Here is a 23,351-nt window from a genome sequence, read left to right on the forward strand (position 1 = left end):
CTTAACCAACAATGTGTCATCATTGCGGAACCAAACTACGGCTTCACTCTCACAGCTGAGAGAAGATAACTTCCTCGACTCCAACGACTCCAACAACTCCTCAAACGGCCCGACGGCCACATGGCATCCTGCAAGAACCATATTGTAGACTTTTGTTATTTTAGCCTTTTGAATTGTGCAATGCTTTGCAGCTTTGGCCCAATGATAAACCCTCCCCCGGCTCAGAGTCAGTCTCCATCATTGATGCCCATACGAGTGACTAGTTGTGCGCGCACGAACTCCGAAGACACACAGACCAGACATACTCCATCTTGTCTCCTTTATCTTCACGATCAGAAAACTCGTAACTTGCGCCTTGCATCTCCCTTGACGAGCTATCTCATCGATGATCGTAGATCTATTACTGCTTTCTTCCCTCCCGCCAACTACCCTTTTCGTACCCGTAATCTTGTTACAGAGAACTGTGCGCACCGCCTATTCCAAAGCAGAACAAACCAACAACATCTTGGGACAATCAACACTGCCCCCGTCGCGATGATGCGATGCCTCTTTACTGCAATTAGCTAGCTACAACCAACTTTGATGTTCATGACTAGAAGTAACTGAGAGTCCTTTGCACGGTACACAGTACACGCGCGGCCTCCCATCGGAGACTACTTCCGCACTTCACCAATCACCATCCTTCATACACCATACGGAAGGCCATCAACCGTTCTCCCAGCACAAGTTAAAAAAATGGACAGCGATGTCTTCTCTCTCGTCAGTCTTGTCAATTGATTAATTGATTGATCTATTGACAGTCACCTTCGGACTTTTCCACACTCAACACTTCTTCATACCCAGTAGCAATTTTTTCATTCCCTCTTCAACTGTGTCGTGGTTGGCTGGATATTTGGTGGGAGTGGATACAATACATTCTAATCCCTCCCGTGACTCCACCGAACCCTCTATAATTTTTTTCTTCTTCATGCGAACCCATCTGGGCGCTCTTCCTTACAAACTACCAACTACCACCAACACCAGAACTACTGTTACTATGTTACTATTGACCCCCACCAACATCTACCTATTCCACCTCCCACGTACCGCTGAAGCCCCCAACGACGCCATACGCCATACGCCATACGCCCCGCTCCCACCCCATCTCACCACTAAGTACCCAGACACACAGAGAAAAAAGAAGAGTGACGGAATTTTAGTGAAGAAAAGAAAAAATGGAGAAATGTTCTGGACCCTTTTTCTTTCGCCTTCGATCCCGTAGTCGATTGAACGATGCCTATCTGCCTGAATTTGTCCTTACCATAGATATCCTCATGTACCCGTTCTTCAAGCGCACCCACTCACTGAAACGGCCATGTATGCAAGACATGTCAGAGTCAAAGTCAAATTTGAATTTGAATCCGAGAGTATAACTCTGGTAACTTTCCCTTCACCACATATGTTTGAAACAGCAAAGAGTCGAAATGATATTTCGAGCCGAGAACCGAAATCATGACCCGAAACTGTGACCTGTGAACCCTATCCACGAACTTACCCCTCATATCCATCTCCATTACCAACAAATGCCAAAAGTCCTTCTATATCATTGGTGCGAAATGAAAAAGAAAATACGAAACGATGGATTGTGTGAAAGAGCGAGAGGTAATTGCTCGGTTGAGTTACCAACTCTCGCGGGCAACTAAGTTGATAGTGAGGTGAGGACAGGTCAGGTGGCCTCCCTACAGACTACGAACCCTACGATACTTTGGTAGACATCCACACAGACATCTACTCCGTACACCGGTAGTTACGGTCTCAGATGGAAGAGAGAGGCAATCAATTGATTGTCTTCTGGCCACATAGCATCAGGCGATGCACGATGGAGGGAAGGAACTCATTGACCTCAATCCCAATTCGTGCGATTTATTACACAGTATAATTAACGTGGAAGGCCTTACAGCAGCCTTCCTTCATAACGGCCCCGAGTGCTACGATGGATTCTCATGCCATCGGGGCGCATCGGGAAGCTGTTTCCTCCCCTTTTGCTTATTCTTGTTGTTGCGACGGAGACGTTCGAGGCCAACGAGGGGAATTGATGATCGACGAGATCTTCGCGGGAGTCGAAACAAAACAAAAACAAACAAGTCCCATTGCGCTGGTAACCTTCATCGTCGTTTCGGTTTCAAAACCATGATCTGGAGTTTAATTCGAGTCATTGACATCCATATGTTTCGAAACGCCTGACTACTGCCCCTTGGTATGTTTCGACCAAAAAGTATTACCTATGCGTCTCTCTCCTCTAACTACCGTGCCTAACTACACGAATCGCTCTGCGACGACGGCTTTGGAACTCTGGGAGGGTGTGGTCATAGGAGCAGACTAAATCACTTAGGCCTTCTAGGGAATTCTAGGGCCGAATTTTTGCCCTCTGGTTTTTTTCTTCTCTTGCGCACATTTGGAATCAATCCAAAAAAGACCGTCCGTTACTAAATTAACTACCACATGGACAAAACGGCGAAGGGAAACTCCGGTGGTGGCTGGGAGAAGCCAGGTACAGGCCAGGGCAGGGGAGCCGAGGGGAGAGTCCGTCGTCCACCATTGCGGACCAATCGGAGAAGGGCGACGGGGTCGAGAGTGAAGAATCAAGCCGTTGCCCGTTTGCTGATTGGCGGGCTGTCTTTTTTCTTTTTGGCTCTTCCAGTTACTCTACCTACTCGTACAACAGAGTACTTGTACGAGGATGTGTACGGAGTACCGTGTACGAGTTGGAACGGATAGATGTATGTAACTCGGGCCTGCGAGGTAGATACCATAACCACCTTGCCGAGGAAGAGGAAGAGAGTTTAGGGAAAAGGAATCCTTTCTAGGCCTGGCCTTCACCCATCCTATGATTCCTGTCAGGCACACGCTGGCAGGTGCTCGTATCGAACATGCACGCCTCGGCTCACGCCTCATGCCTCACCTCATTCTCACCAACGTCAAGCACGGGTACCTAGGTAAATCATGTCGTAAGGCCCTCCAGGGAACCCGCCAGCGCATCCATCCCATCCTTTCCCACAAGAGCCGACAAGAAACGAACGAACGAACGACACTGCGCCAGCAGGATAACGCCCTGTCCTCTTTGCTTTCTAAGGGGGGAAAAGGATCCCGGAGGGTACTTCACAATTAGTAATCTTTGTTCAGTGACGAGCTGGTCGCACGACAGACGGGCGAAATATTATCTATCATTTTAAAATTGACCACCAATATCCTGGCAGACAAGCCATTGGAGGGAATCCTACCCACGAGTCGAGGTATCCTCCGCGCAACTAGACTTGACGAACTGCTCGTGAAAAGTCCGTAGTGTTGAAAACTCGATCGCACTGATGCAAGCCCAGCAGCCATAGCGGTTCGCGACGGAGGGCCGGGGCAGCGGGTGAGGAACGTTGAGATGATCGGTTAGAAGCTGTTCCTGTGCATCTCCTCGTACTCCCTACAGTTACCAGTACGAGTAGATACTTGCAAGGAGTGAGTGATTGCTGTGTTGAAGTTCTTCATGCCAAGCATCCAGGGCCAGGCCCGAAAACGATTCGTTGGGATTGATCGACCGCCGACCGGCCGATGCGACGCCGATCTTCGATGCCTCGATTCGCTACAACCAAGATGTGGTCACCACCTAAACACTACAGTACAGTTACGAGTACGAGTTGTTACAGCTCTTCCCGGTGCTCTGTCACCATCCACGCCCAACGCCCAGCACGGCACACTGGTCCTCGTACCCGTACTGTGCCGTACACAATCATCAGCCATCTCATCGACTATCTCAAGAGAATTCCCAATCACACTTCTCCCAACTCGTATTCTGCTCCCCAACCTCTCTCATTTCGAAACCCTCCATTTCATCGATGACCCCCCATGACGAAAAGACGCCCACAACGCCCATGACGACAGCGGCACCCATTCACCACACACACTCACCATCCTCCCGTCCGTTTCCCCTTTCCCCACCCGTCTTACATACAGTAGTCCTGTACACCCGCACACCCTCTCTCTTTCTTTTGCGAGCCCTGTTGGTGGTTGCCAATGCAATCTGTATGCCATGCCCCCCCGTAGATGATCACTGGTTCATTTCATACTTGACACCTGCATGGTTCTGTACAGAAACATGCATTTTCGCATAGCCCTACCCTCGTGCCTCCCAACGATTGAATATTGGATTTCTACCTCCGGAGGCGTGGCCATGCGACGCTGACGAGGGAGGGCTTGACATCCTTTCCAACCAATCATGTCCATCCTCTCTGCGCTCATCCAACCATCATTCGATGGAGCAGAAGAGAACTGAAATCAATAATAAGATGTTCATGCTCATTCCCTGTCGATAATATATCCTCAGGCCAGGCACGGCTGCATATCCTCCGCTGCTTATTCGACAAACACCTCCCTCTCTTCCAATTACAAGTGGCCATGTAGAGATACCTTTTGAGTTGAAGTACATATTACACGCAGCTGGGTCAGGCAGGATAGGCAAGCGAAGCAACAACATAGGCGCCGCGCCGGCAACGACACCGGGACTTGTGACGAGTTTCCCGGTTCATGTTCTGTCTAGTCCTGTCTCCATGCTCCACGTTGTCAAAAAAATCTACCGGTTCCTACCCCCATATTGATAAAGCGCATGCATCGCATATGCGGTAAGAGAAAACTACCATACTAGGTAGTATAAACGATAGATCATTTGAACATACAGAATACTCCGTACATACACATTGTAATTGGTCGGATTTGACAATTTTCCTGTGTTGTAATATCCAAACACTCCAGTACTCTGGAGTCCCCCACGATATTGCCCATTCTCATCCCCACGGAACCGCACAATTGTTCTCCAATCAAAATCGACCCTGCCTCTGTCTTCGACGTGGCAGAGCTGGACGAAAAGGGAAGAAATAACCACAGTGAGCTATCTATCTTGCACCGTCTTCCCTCGAACAATGTCATAGAGACGGTTCGACCAATTGTACGTTGCACGCAGTCTCCTCCGCGTAACCTGTCGATACAACGGCCCGATAATCAAACCCTCACCATCTGTCCTTCTCTCTTCTCATAATTACTCTTCTCGTGATGTCAAAGCCAAGGCTCTATATCTATTCATGTCTACTCCATGTGGTACAATTTGTCTACCTACACAGTAGGTACCTACGTGGCGCTCGTTGTCATTTCCTCCACATCACGGCCACGGCACCTCGTAAACGACGTCATATATCTCTTCACTAGTAATCCAAACATCGAACGCGGAGCCTTTCCATCCCCATCGTTCCGTTATTGCTCGTACTCGTATGAATAATTGCTGCGTAAAAGCACGAGGGCGATGATACAATGCGGACCGTTACGTACCATACATACCTGGGACCGCCAGTCTGGAATCTGGAGTCTTCTACCCGTTACCAGACACCATCGCGTCACGGCGGCGGGCCACGGCCACGGTGATGGCAACGACGTCGATGGCAACGGATAGCACACCTCGCCTCCCCTTCGCCCCAACCATGAGTGAGCGGGTGCTCGATCCGCAAGAATACTCGGGGCGTGCGGTTTCTGGTTCTTCATCCGTCATGTCAACCAGCGGTTCTCGAAAGCGCACGCGACCCTGAACCACCATTCCAAATTCCAAACCAGAACCAAAGGAGCAAGTAAGAAGGCCCATTCCATCCATTCCATCGGCGTTCACGCCTTCTGACTGGGCGGTTTTCCCCATGGTACTCGTACAACGACCAGAACATTCTTTTCCATGCTTCCTTCTATGAGTATGTATGGTACTAATTACTCCCTCTCAATTACTCGTATTGTTGTCTGCAAAGAACGTGGTATTTGGTATTGGTATCTAGTACCGTGGGAATTGAATATGTTCCCCCACACACACTCGATTCCCACGTGTTCTTGTAACGCATGCACGCACGCCCGTCCATACCAGCTAACCTTGAGATACCAGCGTCTAGGATGGAGTACCTACTAGATCGAATAATAATTGCGACTTTGTCTGTATGATACATACATAGATTCACTTCAACATTATCCTCATGAACATGAAAAATAGAAAATAGAAAATAATCATTCGCAATTCCTATTCTAGAATTCCTCTACGGCAAGATGGAAGAATACCATGTGAAAAGAATCAAAAATACACACAATCGCACAACACCAGTATTACTTTTTTCCATTGAACAAGAATAAAAAAACGTGGGGAGATCCTGCGAATGAACAACTATAAAGGTAATTTTCCAATTGCTCAACTCAGGAGCATCGAATTTTGCACAACAAATGGCTTTCCAAACACATCCTCGCAATCCCACATGCCTTTGTGTCTACCGAGGAAGTGCTTTTCCCCATCCACCAGAGGAAATGCGATTATGAGCTTGGCTGATGGGGAAGGTGTCATGTTTGTTACATCACGACTATGAGCACAACGACATCGATATCAACAAGCGGGTTCGTTTCACGTCGCAACCTTTACCATATGCTGCTACCGCTGCCGCACCGGGCTCCCCACAATCAAGCCAGTAAGCAGTATGTCCGTCATTGCATTAGCTCCAGAGTTTGTTTTCGATTCTTCAATGTGAATTTAATGGTGTACGATGTACTGTGTAGGTAGTAGGTACGAGGTAGATTGTAACATTGCCCTACAGTGTTAGGAAGGTGGGTAGGCCGTGGAGGATTAGACTCCGAGAGCATACATCTCTTGCCTTCGTCCCAAATAGGCGATTGCAACCATACACACGGGAAGCATGCAAGATCCTTAGCGAAGGTCAGAAACACGGCAACGAGAAAGAAAAGTCACGGAAGCGAAGAGAACACAGCGTAAAGTAGCTATGTGATCGGCAATTGTCTAGAACATTTGATCAACAGATCTAATGAGTGAACAAGATTGGAAGAAATGCGGGTCGGTAATGTTTAATCTGGTTGGGATATCAAGACGACGACAACTGCTCGATGGTCGATGGCCGATGAGTCGGTCGAGTGAACCGGCCTTGACCAGTTTTTTTTCCAATCTCCACAACGCCTTGCCTCGTTCTGGTGTTCCGTCGGGTGGCCTGTTCGGCGCCGTTCAAAGCCAGTAACGGCTCCACAAACGCTTCTGCTCGTCATTGCCTTCGAACTATTGATATTCCCGCTGTCAGCATCGATTTTGTCGTGTCATGCCGTTTCATCGTTTTTGTTGCGGATATAACACCGATCGCAGGTGCAATCAAACAAAGTTTTTGTTAAAAATGCAAGGGTTCAAACGACGTACCTGAAAGTCAACCTTAACGATGTCTTGGAATCCCTCCGCGTCCTGTGGTTCGCGGTAGCGTGACGCGTAGCCCGTGAAGGCGAGCTTCGGGAGAATTTGGCGGGACTCGGGGTTAGTCTATAATTTCTTAAAGTTAGCACGCACTTTGTGGAGTTCGTCTTGATGCCATGCCGCTCTGACGGCGGTCGTTCGGAGCCTTCCTGTTGCGATGAGCAACTGGTGGAGACCGTTCACGAAAGAATGACTTTGAATCATGGCTTGCTAGACGGGCCGTCTGCACTGAATCTGGTGTCGAGGATCTTCCATGTCCAGGCCGCATGGGTTTCCCCACAACAAATGATGCTGCCCAGGGACGTGCTCCGCAAGGTCCTGGCGTTGCAAGCATTCGCAAGCGAGCTCATGCAGCCTGATGCTGGGCAGACAAGGGCCGACAAAATGTGTTGGGAACGTACCTCCGGACCGACATTCAAGGCGCGAACGGTATCGTTGTGTTCGCATAGCTTAGGCGAGGCAGTGAAGAGGACGCATCTGATCGGTACGTTGAGCTTCTTAGCCAGGGCCGTCCAGTGCGCCCGCGTGTCAGGATCTGCATTGGTGTTGTCTGTCAACGTTGTTAGTCGACGGTGGGCTGCATGCCATCTGGAGAGAAATGTGATGAACGTGCCTACGACTACAGATGTCCCCTCTTGGATGAATGCCGTGGCAGCCTGTAGGCACTTCTCGCGCTGTTTCACACGGTTACTCAAGAGGCGGGGAGTGACACAGCACGTGCTGTGCTCCGGATACTATTGTAGGCAACACATACAGACTTGAGAATGTCTTGATTCACACGACCGTATCCCAGTGGCTGAAGATGCCTCCAATAGAAAGACGACTTTCCTGCACCCGGACTGCCGACAAACAGCACAATGTCGACCGGGTTGGTGTTCTCGAATGGCTTTTGGGCTGCAGCATCCAGATGTTAGTTGCTGAATGGTAGGAACTTCCCCCTGTGGCTTGCGGATCCATGTACATACTCGCAGATTCTGGCTTCGCGGCCACTTCGTCGAGAAAAACGGTTGGATCAAACTCTCTAACGAACGGTCTCACGCTCTCCTGCAAGAAGTATTCCTCGGGAGTGTGAAAAGCAATGCCAACGTTTGCAGCAAAGTCTCTAAGACATAGTTAGCACATGTTTTCTTTTCTCAACAATATTCCTGATATGCATGCAACACAATCGCAGGACGTGGGATTTTCCAGACCTGTCGCCACATGAATGGTCTTTTGGCACGCCTCCCGTCACTGCCTCACGGCCACCTGCATCTCCAACGAAAAAGGAGTTCTCTAGATCCACGGCATCTGCGGCTTCGAGGTCGTAGTCCTCAAGCAACTCCTGCCACATCCCCGTCCTGGGTTTGCGATACCCATCCCTGGCCGTTGCAGCATACACGGAGATTGACAAGTCCAGCTGCGTGAATACAGCTGAAACCTTCCCCTTGAAATCGGCCAGCCGTTTCTGGTCGCTCTTGACGGTCTTCGGGTTGGGCTTCAAACTTATGCCGCCCTGGTTGCTCACGACGGCCACGAGATACCTATCTCCTCAACAAAATCGGGTTAACGTTACTGCTCGTGCCATGTAGAACCAACTCGCAGAAGGCATCTTCGACCTCGCTAGAAGTCACTCACCCGTCGTCATGCAAGCTTCGTAGTTTCCCAGGGACGCTGCTGTGCCACCATTTCCAATCCGTTGCATCTCGGCCGAATCGCTTCCCAGAGGCCGGCGTAATCAATGTTGAATCCTACGGCGCAAATGAAGCATTTAGCACTAACTCATCCTGCCCAATCCTCGTGACAATCAACAGCTAAGGAGGACGTACGAAGTCAAATGCTGCTATTTTCCGTCTACCTGCTTTCGGTATGAGTTGTGCAGCAGCATTGTACCGACCGATGAGAAGACTTTCGTTGACGATACGCCATGTCATCTTCTCGGGTTCTTTCTTGGATGCTGGAGTAAAGAAATTGGCAACTGCCTTGCCTTGAGAGATTTTTAGTATCATTCGATAGCATCCCTGCGTGAGGAAGACTCACTTGTCGTTGTGGACTGCTGTTTGCGTTTTGCTGGCGGCGGCGAGACTCCGCGATCATTTGAGCTTGGCCGCTTTGATATTGCAGGGCGATCAGACATCTCGAATGATCAGTAGTAATATGCCTGCATTGATAGGCCCCTTTTTCACTAATCAATTTACACTCGTGGTCGTTGTCGATGACCTTTTGATGGTTGTCAGAGTGGGAAGTTACGGGATCTGATCGCGCAAAACGCGAACTCGCGTAGGCACGTGCAAGACACGATGATCACTCACCACATTGAATAGATATAACGTTTATTGAGTCTTGTCAACATGTATAGTTTGACTTATCTTTGCAATTTGATCAATATTATGCGGCACAGCATGTATAGGAATTAACTATAAATGTTTACTCAGGCACCTGCTAAGATCTACGATCGATGGGAATATATTCTCAGGCTCACATGAAATCAGTAACTGTCTACAAGTTTTCTCAAAAACCAAAAACCAATTTCGAAGCTTCTCAGATATTTCTTATTGCTGCTGTGTACCTAGGTGCCTAAGACAACTACTTAGAAACTATATGAACACTTTCTCTGGGAAGCTCTCCAAAGTGGGCCTATAAAGATGAAGCGCTTCAGCACTTGATGCGCCTTATCATTTATCCAGTCCCCCATGGCCTCATTAGGTCCTATTTGCAAGACGACCGAGGCGATCGAAAGCTACTCTGATGTGGTCGTACTGCCAGTCCACAACTGCATTATAGGCTATTGGTAGACCGTCGCATAGAGTTGAGTGCGATAGACAACACCGAATCTGCAGCGATTACCCAAAGTGTGCTGCGTAGAGAGTACTTCCGGCATCAACATTCTCTACCGTGCCGATACATAGCAGCTACTTCTATGTTCCGGGTCCAATCAATAGAAGTCAAGCAGGCCGACTCTGACCTGGTTATCATTACGAGCCGGCGACTCTCTTCAAGTACGAAAGGCATCAGTTTGTCCGTAGGCGTCTAGCCTTTCTGATATTAAATAGCCACATGCGAGTTTCATCGGGCAGCGACTTGATGATTTGGTGGGGCGATACCCCTCGGCTGATATTTTACACGTGTGTCCAACGTGAGTCGGTCTGGCACATGCAATTCCACACAACCTTTCATGTGCTTCTTGAACCCCTGGAGCTCTTGTATTCCCGTATCTAGCAGCGCAGGGTTGTTCAAGTCCTGTACGCGAATCTTCGCCTCGAGAATGTATGCCCCGCTCGGGTCTAGGGGTGAGAGTGCGGAGAAAGACGGGAGGTCTATCTTTGGCTCGGTCTCGAGAGATCGGACGCCAGGCTCGTGAAGGATGCGGTGGAGGAAGATGACGACATTTCCGAGCACGTATTGATTGCCCTCAATGTAGAACTCGGACACGAATCTGGCATGGAGTCAGTATCGTTCGAGGCGCAACGAGCGATTGCAACTTACTTGTTACCCAGAGCAATGGCATAGGCGTGGGCATTACCCTCGATAGCACCGCTGTTGGTGGTCTGCCGAACGAGCACGCCTCTATCTACCGGATCAGGAAGATCATGCCATTCGTGAGACCACTGCGATTCCGAAACGGCATCTTGTTTGGCTACGGCAGGGTCGTCCTCTGTGGATCGGGTGTTCTCGCGCTCGAAGCTCTCGGGCAGGCGCTGAACGAGGTGTGTGAAGTATAGAGGCTTCGAACCGCCGGGTCGAGCTGTGTTCTTCACAGCAACAGCTTGACTACCGCCGCGTCGCAGGTTCGAGCCTGGTTCCTCCGGTTCTCGCGTCGGCCTGTAAACAATGTGACGTTTGACGATCCGGCGGGGCTGCATGGCGGCAACGCCCGCGAGGACCTTCAGGACTTGCTCATGGCGGGTTTGGGGGACCTGGCCGTAGAGCAGCAACTCGTACATGGCGGATGGATGGACGGATGGAAGGTCGTGGCAAGCAGTATGCCCTATGGCCGTTGTTAGTCCGTAGATTTTCGAGAAGTAAGAGCTAACACGGGCACGGCCTGGGCCAGGGCATACATAGAAGGTTCAAGGTTGTGGGGGACGCGTGGGTGGACGCGTGCGCAAGCGTGGTGGCAGAGGGCAAGCTTGTCCGCGGCGATTTGGGGGATGTTTGCGATTGGATGGCATGTGTAAGTCGGTATGAGGAATGAAGAGATCCACCACGATCATTGTGATTATTACTATTGTTACTACGGAGCACTCCTAGAACTAAGAAGTGTATGCAATTGCATACGATGATCTATCTACGAGTAGAAAGAAATATGTCCAGGCATCGGAGCCGATTCGGATGCACACGCTGTACACGCGGAACCGTCCTATGAGCCCCGCCTATGGCGAAATTGAAGATGTGCAGTGATTCATGGTGGGAGAGGGGGAGGAGTTACGGGTAGGGCAGGGTAAGGCAGACAGGGTACGAGTACGAGTAGGTAAACTGGAGTAAGTATACATGGACATGTGCAAGTACTCCGTAGCCTGGAGGTGGTGTGAAGACTGCCTGTGAAGCATCCCGGGGCAAATTACTCCAAAGGGTTCACATAGTCTACTATGGATGGAGGTGGAAAGTGATACTCATAGGACGGGTAACAATGTTTGGGGTAATGGCCGTAGTAGGTAATGCAATCCCTCCTCTCCTCCATGTTCGGAGGTGGGGAGACGGATGGAACAAATGGATGTGAATAATGGAGAGGGCGGAGGGAAGAAAGATGGTCAGTCGACTATGGGATGATCTTCATTCTTGCGTCTTCCGTCTTGAAGCGGCGTATTGTCTAGAGGGCGCAAGTGTACTCCCACTCTGCAAGTGTGTGCGAATGATGGCAATAGATGGGCCATTCCATTCCGTTCATCCATTGAACTACGCGTTGTTGTCTCAAATGCTACGAGTAGTAATACACAGTACAGTACAGTAATACCAAAACAAGGAATCATGCAATAGTGACTTGACTGAAGGGCGCCCACCGATTCCGAACCCGCCCGTACCGCCCACGTAGCGAATTTTCATGGTTGGATGGAGTTAACAATTCGAGAATGGCGACGAACAATTCCGAGTGTCGGTCCTGCTTGGATTGGAAATCAGCCGGTCGCTAGTCTCCGTCTGTAACAATTGTGTGCCCATGATCCACGATCTATCCCATTTCCATCTTACTGTGTACGCGGGAGGAGGATGGGAGAGAATGAGAGAGGGCGGAGGGTGGAGAGGGAGGAGTAAATGCCTGTGGTGGGTGGGCGGACGGGTGGGTGGTGGTGCATTTGGTGGGTGGGAGCTCATCCTTCGAGTTCCCATCCATCTCTGGCATTATTTTATGTCTAGCCCGTCTCCCCTCCGCATCTTCCCTCTTCTCTTCCCACCTTCCCATCCTTCTTCTTCCAACACACCCACACTCACTCTCCACCCCCCATCCACCTATCGACAACCTCGATACTCACCTCAATTCGTACCATCGCAGCTTTCGACACATTTAGTTCACCCGAAACCGCCAATTCTCGAGTTGTTGCATTCGCCAATCCGCACCGCATACCACTCGCTCTCTCAGAAAGAACGACAGCTCTCTCCACAACCAACTACACCCACAAACAACACCACATTCACAATGAACGCCACTCGAGTTCTCCTCCAGCAGAGGCAGCCCATGATCCGCTTCCTCGGCAAGCGAGCCATTCCTTCTCGTAGGCGCGCCCTTCTGAACGAAACTATATCCATGGCAAGCGAAAACTAACATTACTCACAGAGGTTGACCACACCCCTCACGTCCACCCTGCCTCTCCCAGCCAGTCTCTCCCCGACTCCTTCGCTTCCTACCGCAAGAAGGCCCAGCAGCACGGTCCTTTGAACCAATCCTCCCAGTACTCCACCATCGGTGGAAGGCCTGGCTCTCAGCTTGGCCCTGTCGAGGCAGGAAAGGGTCTCCACTTCGACCGCAGCGAGCTCCCCCAGCGCTTCCAGCGATTGGCATGGACCCAGGCCGAGATCGAGGCGGTCGAGTCTGGCGGTGCCAGCACATACGCATAGGCGAATCCTCCGTGAGGGGAAGCCGATCACCCATGGATGGATAGCGATGTGCACAAAATGCGCACAACTCGACAAAAGAAATGGCACGGACGTAGCTTTGCCTTGCGCACGGGCGATGTAGCGAAAAGAACGTGAAGGATCGAGAGAAGACGAGAGAAGAATGATGAACAGCATGCGACTTTCATTCAACAAAAATGGTCATTGGGTCGTTTGGGTTATTGTGTTGTTACCACCCAAAAGCATTAGACTGGCTGCTATTGCGATGTTATACCCCCCAAGACTGGCATTCACGGCGGGCGGTTCTTGATGAGAAGAAATCGTATCAGACCTATACGGACGGCCTACATCCATATGAAGAGAGTATTTCTATGAGGTCGATCACTCAACGTATCACCTCCTAAGTATTATGTCCAAATCAAAAACATTTCAAACTGTAATATCATGTCCTCCTCCATCTATAACCGTGATATCAGATGAACGAAGAAGTCGAAACACGGAGGATGGCTGACCAATCACGCGTTGCGCGCATCAAGAACCAACCGAGGACCAACACATTATGCGTCTGTAGGTACATAATCATACTCGAAGATACAGCAGTAGCGCCCACAGTAATGCAGAATCAAAAAAACCAACAAGTGAACAAGTAACAAGTCAAGACATTTGATAGATAACCCAAGACCATTCATCCATTCACATATACCGAACCATGTGCAAACGCATACATACGCATACAGGACTCTCCAAAATGGCAATCTAGCCCTGCAGCCGAAAAGCAGCTGTCAAATCAGCAGAACATCTCGCCACCAAATCACCACATCCCCACACACAATCACGTATTCCAGACACTCTTTGTAGGCATCTCCAGGCTACTACAGGCAAAATACCTGTCTCTTACAGGTAAAACGCAACGACTCCCTTGCCTCGCCCGTAGCGGCGGACCACCAGCTCGGAATTGGCTACCGACCGATATCGCGCGCGCTCGCCCCCGCCCGCCCGCCCTGATAAGCAACGCAGAATGGGTGGGCATTGCCAATTGATATTCCTAATCTGACTTGCGCGTTGCCCGTTGGAGAACTCGTTCGCAGCGGAGCTCCTCCTTCTCCTCCACCTGCCACTACCACTACACATTATACTGTACAATTCTCCAACAACGATGCAGATCTGAAGCTCGCCCAGCGTGTGGACGCCTACACGTTTTTTTTTTTTTTCGAAATTAACTACGGAGTACTCGAATAATGTCAAGGAGCTAGGTGATGTAATTGTGGATGGGTGTCCATGAGTTCGCATGAGAGAACTATTACTATTAGTATCCCTACGCATAACGCACCAATTTTGCAGCACATTGTCCCTCTGTGTGGAGAGAGATGTAGTTATTGTATACTGTACTCCATACCAATTCCTATGCCATGCACACATATTTTGATATTCGACCATTATGGGAAACTTGGGAATCGAGGTTCCACACTTGATTCCTGCGTTCACCACAACTTCGATGCAACAGCTAGTTCTAGATACTGCTCACACTTACAACAGGGTTTCTTTTGTTCATCCGTCATGTCTTTCTCGTATTCCATGATGCAAAACGAAGAATGTACTTTGTATGCGCACACCCCCGTGCCCGTACCTCGTAAGCGAGTGCACCCGGACTACCGACGGCCTGTCAGCCCGTAGATGCTCCCGACAACGAGTGATCTATTTGATCGACTGATTCACATTTACATCTTAAACAAGCATGACCGCCACAGTCGTCATTATAGTAATACTGAGAACCGCAAGAATGATCATGCGGGGATCCTAATCTTACGTGGCGAAGAGGGAACAGAATGTTCGAAATGCTCGTAAGGCTAGGCTACATGCATGATGGAAGGGTTGAAAGAATGGTATGATATAATTTTAAACCTACGTATGTACTTACGTACTTCATTGAGGAGTTGCAACGAAGAAAGAGGTGGTGGTTCATTGCTCCGACCGACTCAATTGTCCTTTGCATAGTCTGGGCTATTGTGTTCATACATGTGCGGGTGGACATGAGTATTGTGAATATACCTACTTGTCTTTGGCCCATTGATGGAAACATCGTCAGAGGCATATTGTATGATGCGAAGGAGACATGGCGAGTAGCTAGGAAGGAGTGTTCTAACGTCATTTGACGATAGAAGTGCATGTTTCTTAGTTGACATGTCAAGCAAAAGACTCTTTCTTCTTTTCTTCGATGACATAGGGACGTGCCGTTACTTATTCCTCATGTACATGTATGTATGTACTTATCTAGGCAGAATTTTTCTGCTTCAGAAACTATACTGCCGTAGGTGATAGTTTTCCCGTTTTCCACAGGTTGGTGGTTTATATGTCCTCATCGCTATTAACTTATGGGAATACAGCATAGGTCACCGACTACGGGCCGTGATATCCGTTCGAAGCAGATCAAACGCTGTACCTTTAAAGTTCAAGCAGACTCGATGCTTTGTAGCTTGTTGTCTTGCTGTAATGTTCACTTGCGAGACGTGTGATTTTGTCCCTTGGGTAATTGGGTCGTGGAAGTAACTCCAGAATTACTTTCTTAGACTATGGATAGTTAAAACTAATAAGAATGTACGACCAATGCAATTCTCACTCTACTTTAGCATGAGAATACTGATTCTCACTGATTTTGAAAATGGAGATTGGCAAATAACTGAAAAGTTACTTGCTGTCTTGCGGGTCATAGATACATATATGTTTGCGTCTATGTGGAGGGCCGAGTGTGCCGAGAAATATACATGTCCCCATCTAGATAGTACAGAGCGTGAAATAACCTCTAGAAGCATGTCTCGAATTTTGGAATAATTTTACTGAAGGAAGTAATCTTCTTCCTCGAAATTGCTTCTGGCCCCCATTATCCGATCTCTGGTTGTTCGCATCACTGATGAACGCCCAACGGCAGAGTGACCATGTGAGCTGGCAATGCTAATGCACAAAAGAGGTATGCAGCGCCAAAACCCTTCGACATGCATACCCACATCCGCCATGTTGAAAATTACCGAGGAATGAGAGCGTGAACTTCCTATTCTGGTCCTCGCGTGTAGGTCCTTACTTGGACACGAGTGAGTCTAGTAAAATGCCCGCCATCCCAGCCGATGCAATCTATTCGATCTCTTAATCTGACGACTACCGCGTTGTAAATGCTTCACCCAAAGGTAGATAATATGATGATTGAATGGTTCTATTCTATCAACAAACGAGTCATCGTTAAGCGAGTCGGTCCGTATGAATCTCTAGCAACCTGAATGAAGGCAGACAAGACACCACTATATAAAGGAAGAAACCCACAATTGACTTGGCCGTGCAAAGACACGGCTACAACACCAAGTAACCGACAGGGAGATATCGGCTACACAACCAATATCAATCCATCGTCCTATGAAATCAAATACATTAACGGAGTGCTTGCTTGGTATTGCTTAGCATTTTCTCAGCATACGTCTGGGCACATGTAATAGCGCGGTAGTCCGCTATCCGACCTCCTGCCATCACCAAATATGTTTGCGGGGTCGTCCGGGGAAACAAGCTGGGAAACAGCGGCATTGGGCGAGATTTGGGCATTTTGGGATCTCGAACATCTATCCGAGGGCTTGGTACCAATTGTGGCTATGATAGAGTGACATATATGTATTCCTTGTCTTCGCTGGAGATAGAGGCCTAGAGCATCTCTCATTGCAACTCTGATAAAAGCACCAAGATGGCAGATAAAGATCTCCCCACTCACGAAGAGAAGATTGGAAACAATTCTCCTGCCACCTCGATCAATGAGGAAGTCAGCAACAGGGATTGGACACCAGAAGAGGAGAGAAAGCTAGTATGGAAGATTGACTTTAGAGTATGTCGAGTGCGATATATGAAATGAGTTGGACCTAACAGACTCAGGTGTTTCCCATGCTCTGCTTTGTCTTCGGACTTTCTCTCCTCGATCGCACCAACATCTCTGCGGCATATATTGCTGGCCTAGCGGAGGACCTTCGCTTGGACATAGGATCCCGTTACTCCATCGCCCTTCTGGTGTTTTTCATCGGCTATGCAATCTTCGAACTGCCCTCCAACTATGTCATCCGACGTATTGGCGCACGATGGTGGTTGAGCTTCCTCATCATTGCGTGGGGATGCTGTGTACTTGGAATGGGCTTTGTGAATGACTGGAAGGCCCTGACCGTTCTACGAGCCTTTCTTGGTGTCTTTGAGGCCGGTCTGTTCCCCGGTTCAGTCTTCATCATCGGATCGTGGTATCGTCAGTTCGAAACCGCTCGGAGAGTGTCCATCTTCTACATGGCTTCTCTACTCGCATCCGGCTTCGGTCCAATCTTTGCGTACGCCTTGTCGCTCATCCGAGTAGGAGACGGCATGTATCGTTCAGGCTGGAGATGGATCTTCATTATCGAGGGCATCGTCACCATCGTTGCAGGATTGGTGTCACCGTTCTTCCTAATCGAGTTTCCAGAGCGCGTCACATTCTTGACTCCTCGACAGAAGCACATCGCCATCACCCGGGTCAGGCAAGAGCGAGAGAATACCGAAGTGGTGCACCCCACCGCGAAGGAGTCCCTGAAGATGCTTTTCGACTGGAAGATTGGAGTATAGTAAGTTGCGTTTGCAAGCGACGATGAAATCCTACTGACCCGTACCCAGCTCCATTCAGTACTTTATCTCAGCGTCGAGCGTGTACTCGCTCGCTTTCTTCAAACCCATCATTCTACGTCAGGGCATGGGCTTCGACTATGCAAAGGCACAGCTGCTCTCCTCGCCGCCATACGTCTTCGCCATCATCTGCAGTCTCGGGATGGCGTATCTATCCGACAAGCTGAGGATCCGCTGGCCGGTAATGTGCTTTCAAGCGCTCATGGCCATCGTAGGTCTCTTGATCATTCTATACGCGGGACCACCGGGCGTCCGCTACTTTGGTTTATACCTCGCAATTTGGGGCACTCAAGCGAATATCCCAGGTACCCTTGCGTACGGCCAGAACCAGACCGCCAAACCGGAGAAGAAGGGCGTGGTTGCAGCAGCAATGATCAGTGTTGGTGCTGCTGGCGGTATCTGCGGATCTACCATTTTCAGAAGCCAGGATGCGCCCATGTATCTGCCCGGAATGTGGGCGACGATCAGCATGCAGATACTGCATATTATCTTGACCTTCTGTATGTCACTGTACTTCAAGCGACAGAACAAGCTTGCAGACGAAGGACACCGACCTGCTTTGGAAGGGGTGGAGGGATTTAGATATGCGCCTTAAGGAGACATGTAGATTTGAAGTACAGAAACATTCGGTAATGGTCGAGAGAGTGTCCTATTGGTAGTCGTAGACATAGGTTGACAAAAATTATGCTTGTCTCGTCGTAGGACGGGAATTCACAAAGGAGCGAATCAACATTGCAATGGCATCATGCTACAATTGATATAATAATGTGGTCGAAACATCTTGGAGAATAATAGGTTTACCAATGAGCATTGGTTTAAAATAATCCAGCTCTGTAATGGAGTGACACAGGGATTAGTGATACCATGCCGATCTTGGCGTTGACCTCATACAAACATTTTGCGGCAAACCTTCGGAAGAGACCAAACATCCTACAATTCCCCCAGATCCACCTCATATTCACGATGTTTTCGAGGACAGCTTTCTCGTCGGTAATTACCATCCCATCTCCCACCAGCCCCATAGCATAACACTAAAAGCTCACCAAAATGATCAGGCTTTCCGCGCCGCAACCCACACCGCTCGTGCCCTCCCCAATGCTCGCGTCACCCCACGGATACTCACGCCCGCACAAATCCGCCACCTCTCCGATGCGACTCGCACCGCCATCGACAAGGCCGTGGCCTCAGCGCCCGTTGTCTTGTTCATGAAGGGAACGCCTGAGACACCGCAATGCGGGTTCTCGAGGGCGAGCATCCAGATCTTGGGCATGCAGGGCGTGGATCCGGAGAAGTTCACTGCTTTCAATGTGCTGGAAGACAATGACTTGAGGCAAGGTAAGCTATGGAATATATGAATTGGGGATACAGGGATATGCTATATAGCTATAGAGCATGTCTGGACGATCGTTTGTGGCGGAGTTTCTGGATGGACGTCGAGCGGTTTGGAGCTTGTGCTGACTATGGAATCGCAGGTATCAAAGAATACTCGGAGTGGCCCACGATCCCCCAGCTCTACGTCGATAAGGAGTTCATTGGTGGCTGCGACATTCTCATGACGATGCACCAGGACGGTTCGTTGGCGAAGATGTTGGAGGAGAAGGGTGTTCTTGTGCCGGAGGAGAGCACACCGGAGGAGCCTTCGAAATAGAGCATGGATCTCTGAGTAGGCAATGTACGATAATCCTGTATATATCCCGGGATGACACAGCAGGAAGGCTATGGAAATGTCTAATGAATCAAACGTTACCCGTGGATATGGTTGAATAATGACACGTGATGTACGGCTTCTATTTGTGCTCATTACGACAATAGAGGTCGTTCAATCAGGGATTCCTATACTCGTGTTGGCTTTGATTTATCTATAGTCCCATTATGTGCCCGTTTGGCTAGCTTTCGGTCTGAGGTTGAGGGGTTGTGTGACGCGATCGTGCTTTCCTTCTTGTGTCGCCCCAACTCCATCACTTCCACCCCAGTGATCGCCTTCACCCTCTGCACATCTCAGAATGTCGGTCGAAGTTCCAGCACACCATATTGCTAAGGAGAGCAAGATGCAGAAGTCAAAACAGAGGTCCAAGAAGGAGACCGTCTCCGCCGGTGCAGTCTTCAAAGCCATTGGCAAGACTCAATCGAAGCACCCCAGAGCCCGCAAAACAATCACGGGCATTGCGACAAGAACTGTAGACATACCGAAGCCACAGGATGACAGAGCCAGAGTAGTCAAGCGGAATCCAGGGAAAGTAACTCAATTATTCGAACAGGCAAAGGGCTCGGAGAAGCACCCGCTTGTTGTTGCCTTCAAAGGTGAGCCAATTCTCTCACTTCAGTGAAATCCTCCACGCTAAGTTTCAGTGAAGATGCGACAAAGACTTATAAGACCACGCTTCGCGAGAATGCAACTGTACAGATCGATGAAACCTTTGATCGTCTCATCCAGGCTTTGACAGCTACAGCGACTAAGATCCCCGACTCTAAACCCATCGCTGCGGCCTCAAAAACCGCGCCTGAGCCTTCACTCACAGACAGGATCCAGCGGGAACGCGAAGAGCTGAGCCGTCCCCTCGGTGATGTTACGTTCACCAAAGCACGCGTCAACCACGACGGGAAAACAGAGACAGGCCTCGTAAGGATCGGGGCAGCGACAGGGATCTTCGAAGAGCATTCTGCCAAAGCAGAGGCTCGATTGCAAGAGCTGCAGAAGCGATGGGAGAGAATCGTCGGTGAGATATGGAAATGTGGCGTCCAGGTTCTCGGACGGGATGAGATGAAAAACATGCTGTTACTCGACATGGGCTCTGACGACCTAGGGCCAAATGATACTCAGGGAGAAGAACCACTATTCGTCTCACAGGACTCTGCCAAATCGAAAAGGCGCGTTACGACCAAGGAGCCCCTACCAGACTTCATCAGTCGACCATCCTCATTCAGCGTTCCTCTGCGTGCTCTGGAAGGAGTGTCAAGTGAGGTCGTTAACGATCTACGGAGCGAAGTGAGCGAACTTGGCGAGTCACACGCTGCGGACCTGGAGCAACAGATTGATGATTATCAGGACTGGTGGAGGCATAAGCATGCGCAGTTCCTCAGCATACTGAATGACTAGCTGATCTCGAGAAAGACACGGTGTATGCTGTTTATGACATAAGGCTGATCAATGTGCATGGACATATACGAAGCCTTATCTTTTCATAGACAGCTTTGAGAAGCTGTAACAATCACATGGAATTAGTTGTATCAATTATTGTAATCAAATAACATAAAACGGGTTCTGAAATGTATAATCATATACTACTACAACTACAATAGAAATCGCCACAAAACGTGACCGCAAAAGTGCTTCTATGCCACGAAACATCTCCTCCATCTATACATGCATATATGCAGCATCTAAGTGGATCATCTAGTTGGTCTAGTCGGGTATCTACGTTCTCTCCTCCCCGGAGACACTTGCCACCACGGGAGAAAATGCTCGTCTATCTCTAATCAAACGTCCCCATCGCACATTACACCCACGCACACTGCACAACGCTTAATCGAACGAGCTCTTGAACGTCCACCTCTGGTCCTCGGCGGCGACGAACGGCACGCCGAGCTCGAAGAGCCTCAACACGGCATCGGAGAACTCCTTGAAGAAAGCGTCGTTGTCCTTGGCGTAGCGCTCGACATGGGCCCTGAAAGCCTTGTCCTTGATGAGCGCCATGTCGGTGGGCAACATCATGAGCGACTTGGTCTTGACGTCCTCGAACTGCTTGGGGCCGTTCCACTTCTTCCAGGCCCACTTCTCGTCGAGCAAGAGCTTGTAGTAGTCGTTAGTGAGGGTGGTAGGTGAGAAGGTCCAGGGGCCGTCGAAGCCAGAGCGGTCGGAGTGGCAGCGGCCGAGGGCGTGGGCGCCGGACAGGGCGACCATCTCCCGGTCGTCGAAGCCCATGCGGCCGAAGATGGCGCGGATGTGGTTCTGCTCCTTGGAGGCGTCGGGGAGGCGGCCGTCGGGCGTGCAGAACGAGACGTCGCGGTCCTGTCGGCCGGGGCGGAAGGGGATCTTGGGACCCTGCATCTCTTGCACGGCGGCGACGCCGGAGAGGATCCAGAGGTCGGAGTAGGTGATCCAGGGGAATTGCTCTATGGGGAGAGTGTCAGTCATGTTATGCCATATTTTCGAGTTTCAATTGAGAGATTCTCAGACGACAAGGGCTCACTTACGCTTGATGGGCTCGAGGAAGTCACGCGCGGCCTTGAGACCAGCGTTGGCGCCGTGGTCGCTCTCGGGTGCGAATCTCATGGTTGCACCGTTGGAACCTCCAGTGCCAGTTGCAGCATCGTAGCTATTCATACAAGTCAATATGCCATTATTCAAAATTCGCACAGTGTGTGCATGGAAATCCAATTGATGGAAATACTTACGTTCCAGAGGCATGCCATGCCAGACGCAGCAGGACGGGTCCGTAGCTGCCATCGTCGTAGTCATCCTCGTCCGCGAGCTTCTTCGCCACGGCATCATAGACCTTCTGGTAGTCCTCGAACCTGGGTTGGAAGATGCCCTTCGCCTTTGCCTCCTTGCCGAAGAGCTCAGGCTTGTAGTTGTAGAGGCCGTATCCGGCGGCACCAACCAGCAATGCACCCGCTCCCCACATCATGGCGGAGGGGTTTCCCTCGTAGGTGTCGGCCTGCTCGGGCTGGGAGGCATAGCCGCGGCGAGATTGCTGACGGAAGGTCTGCTGGGGGATGGCGAATCGGGCGGAGCGGGTTGTGGTGCTGCGCAGGGTGGGAGCTGTGGTGCGCAGAGCGCGGGTGAAGCATCGTGATGCGGACGCCATTGTGGTGTTGTGAGATAAGCTCGTATCTTAAGCTCGGAGGTGGTCGATTGAATGAATAGATCGGTCTATTGATCTGGGTCCGACGCACGAGTTATAGGGTGTGGTGGATGTCAATGGCTCGTGATGGTCTTTTGCTGTGCGATATGGTGTGAGGGTGACGTGTGTGTTCATATAGATCTACACTGGGGGGAGGGGAGGATTGCTTTTGGGGGCAAATGAGGAAGAAACGGGAGAGAGAAAGATAAGAGAACAGCGGTTCCGCAGCTTTAATAGGGCGAGAGTTCCAGGAAGTCGAACCGATACTAACGAGGTAAAGACTTCGGGGAGAGAGGGAGAGATTCCAGCAGTTTCGTTGATTCCTGCTAGTTACCCCGTAGGCTGCTGATGCGATGCCGAAAAAGAACGAGAAATGGCCATCATAACGGCAACGTGTGGGTACCGCTGTGGTCCTGGGGTAGCCGTGTCGACCAATGGAGATGCGCCAATTCGTAAAAAACCTGTGCTATGACCGACTTCTAGAATGCTGATGCTCATCTAATCCATTCCCCTCTGCTTTCACG

At 50.0% G+C, this 23,351-nt stretch overlaps 8 protein-coding genes across 8 annotated transcripts; 4 read left to right on the top strand and 4 right to left on the bottom strand.

Annotated features, from left to right (window-relative positions):
• Positions 1 to 4,654: 4,654 nt before the first annotated feature.
• BU24DRAFT_166306 (uncharacterized protein) lies at positions 4,655 to 5,037 on the bottom strand. Its single transcript, XM_033521444.1, has one exon. It carries the CDS (start codon positions 4,948 to 4,950, stop codon positions 4,687 to 4,689), a length of 264 nt encoding a protein of 87 aa, XP_033386507.1. The 5' UTR covers positions 4,951 to 5,037; the 3' UTR covers positions 4,655 to 4,686.
• Positions 5,038 to 6,813: 1,776 nt separating this feature from the next.
• BU24DRAFT_421176 (PNK3P-domain-containing protein) lies at positions 6,814 to 9,480 on the bottom strand. Its single transcript, XM_033527661.1, has 10 exons — positions 9,305 to 9,480; positions 9,094 to 9,251; positions 8,903 to 9,015; positions 8,479 to 8,808; positions 8,254 to 8,390; positions 8,043 to 8,182; positions 7,902 to 7,962; positions 7,690 to 7,838; positions 7,238 to 7,354; positions 6,814 to 7,102 (listed from the first exon to the last, which is right to left on the bottom strand). Exons 1-10 carry the CDS (start codon positions 9,399 to 9,401, stop codon positions 7,052 to 7,054), a joined length of 1,353 nt encoding a protein of 450 aa, XP_033386508.1. The 5' UTR covers positions 9,402 to 9,480; the 3' UTR covers positions 6,814 to 7,051.
• An 850-nt stretch (positions 9,481 to 10,330) lies between these two features.
• On the bottom strand, positions 10,331 to 11,208 carry BU24DRAFT_344776 (uncharacterized protein; the record flags this gene model as incomplete). The annotated part of the gene is made up of 2 exons (XM_033523415.1): positions 10,331 to 10,700; positions 10,751 to 11,208. 2 exons carry the CDS (start codon positions 11,206 to 11,208, stop codon positions 10,331 to 10,333), a joined length of 828 nt encoding a protein of 275 aa, XP_033386509.1.
• Positions 11,209 to 12,896: 1,688 nt separating this feature from the next.
• Positions 12,897 to 13,315, top strand: BU24DRAFT_461131 (uncharacterized protein; the record flags this gene model as incomplete). Its single annotated transcript, XM_033531870.1, has 2 exons — positions 12,897 to 12,972; positions 13,035 to 13,315. The coding sequence occupies 2 exons, from the start codon at positions 12,897 to 12,899 to the stop codon at positions 13,313 to 13,315; spliced, it is 357 nt and encodes a 118-aa protein (XP_033386510.1).
• Positions 13,316 to 16,542: 3,227 nt separating this feature from the next.
• Positions 16,543 to 18,578, top strand: BU24DRAFT_389902 (MFS general substrate transporter; the record flags this gene model as incomplete). The annotated part of the gene is made up of 3 exons (XM_033525062.1): positions 16,543 to 17,171; positions 17,219 to 17,925; positions 17,975 to 18,578. The coding sequence occupies exons 1-3, from the start codon at positions 17,034 to 17,036 to the stop codon at positions 18,576 to 18,578; spliced, it is 1,449 nt and encodes a 482-aa protein (XP_033386511.1). The 5' UTR covers positions 16,543 to 17,033.
• A 351-nt stretch (positions 18,579 to 18,929) lies between these two features.
• BU24DRAFT_421182 (monothiol glutaredoxin-5) lies at positions 18,930 to 19,700 on the top strand. Its single transcript, XM_033527662.1, has 3 exons — positions 18,930 to 18,973; positions 19,039 to 19,318; positions 19,456 to 19,700. Exons 1-3 carry the CDS (start codon positions 18,947 to 18,949, stop codon positions 19,629 to 19,631), a joined length of 483 nt encoding a protein of 160 aa, XP_033386512.1. The 5' UTR covers positions 18,930 to 18,946; the 3' UTR covers positions 19,632 to 19,700.
• Positions 19,701 to 19,930: 230 nt separating this feature from the next.
• BU24DRAFT_491192 (uncharacterized protein) lies at positions 19,931 to 21,153 on the top strand. The gene is made up of 2 exons (XM_033533768.1): positions 19,931 to 20,284; positions 20,338 to 21,153. The coding sequence occupies exons 1-2, from the start codon at positions 19,987 to 19,989 to the stop codon at positions 21,078 to 21,080; spliced, it is 1,041 nt and encodes a 346-aa protein (XP_033386513.1). The 5' UTR covers positions 19,931 to 19,986; the 3' UTR covers positions 21,081 to 21,153.
• An 85-nt stretch (positions 21,154 to 21,238) lies between these two features.
• BU24DRAFT_389909 (class II peroxidase) lies at positions 21,239 to 23,218 on the bottom strand. The gene is made up of 3 exons (XM_033525063.1): positions 22,379 to 23,218; positions 22,178 to 22,299; positions 21,239 to 22,096 (listed from the first exon to the last, which is right to left on the bottom strand). Exons 1-3 carry the CDS (start codon positions 22,789 to 22,791, stop codon positions 21,507 to 21,509), a joined length of 1,125 nt encoding a protein of 374 aa, XP_033386514.1. The 5' UTR covers positions 22,792 to 23,218; the 3' UTR covers positions 21,239 to 21,506.
• Positions 23,219 to 23,351: the final 133 nt, after the last annotated feature.

The sequence above is a fragment of the Aaosphaeria arxii genome (assembly GCF_010015735.1).
Source record: "Aaosphaeria arxii CBS 175.79 unplaced genomic scaffold BU24scaffold_3, whole genome shotgun sequence".
NCBI lineage: Eukaryota > Fungi > Ascomycota > Dothideomycetes > Pleosporales > Aaosphaeria > Aaosphaeria arxii.

What these genes read in the sequence shown, in the direction of transcription:
- BU24DRAFT_421182 (XM_033527662.1), top strand. Translation starts at nt 18,947, where the DNA reads ATGTTTTCGAGGACAGCTTTCTCGTCG. An exon ending in CGAGGACAGCTTTCTCGTCG is followed by an intron (nt 18,974 to 19,038) that starts GTAATTACCATC and finishes CAAAATGATCAG; the next exon opens with GCTTTCCGCGCCGCAACCCA. An exon ending in AGACAATGACTTGAGGCAAG is followed by an intron (nt 19,319 to 19,455) that starts GTAAGCTATGGA and finishes ATGGAATCGCAG; the next exon opens with GTATCAAAGAATACTCGGAG.
- BU24DRAFT_389909 (XM_033525063.1), bottom strand. Translation starts at nt 22,791, where the DNA reads ATGGCGTCCGCATCACGATGCTTCACCCGCGCTCTGCGCACCACAGCT. An exon ending in GCATGGCATGCCTCTGGAAC is followed by an intron (nt 22,300 to 22,378) that starts GTAAGTATTTCC and finishes TTGTATGAATAG; the next exon opens with CTACGATGCTGCAACTGGCA. An exon ending in CTTCCTCGAGCCCATCAAGC is followed by an intron (nt 22,097 to 22,177) that starts GTAAGTGAGCCC and finishes CTCTCCCCATAG; the next exon opens with AGCAATTCCCCTGGATCACC.
- BU24DRAFT_421176 (XM_033527661.1), bottom strand. Translation starts at nt 9,401, where the DNA reads ATGTCTGATCGCCCTGCAATATCAAAGCGGCCAAGCTCAAATGATCGC. An exon ending in CGAAGCTTGCATGACGACGG is followed by an intron (nt 8,809 to 8,902) that starts GTGAGTGACTTC and finishes TTGAGGAGATAG; the next exon opens with GTATCTCGTGGCCGTCGTGA. An exon ending in GACCATTCATGTGGCGACAG is followed by an intron (nt 8,391 to 8,478) that starts GTCTGGAAAATC and finishes ACTATGTCTTAG; the next exon opens with AGACTTTGCTGCAAACGTTG.
- BU24DRAFT_166306 (XM_033521444.1), bottom strand. Translation starts at nt 4,950, where the DNA reads ATGACATTGTTCGAGGGAAGACGGTGCAAGATAGATAGCTCACTGTGG.
- BU24DRAFT_491192 (XM_033533768.1), top strand. Translation starts at nt 19,987, where the DNA reads ATGTCGGTCGAAGTTCCAGCACACCATATTGCTAAGGAGAGCAAGATG. An exon ending in GCTTGTTGTTGCCTTCAAAG is followed by an intron (nt 20,285 to 20,337) that starts GTGAGCCAATTC and finishes GTTTCAGTGAAG; the next exon opens with ATGCGACAAAGACTTATAAG.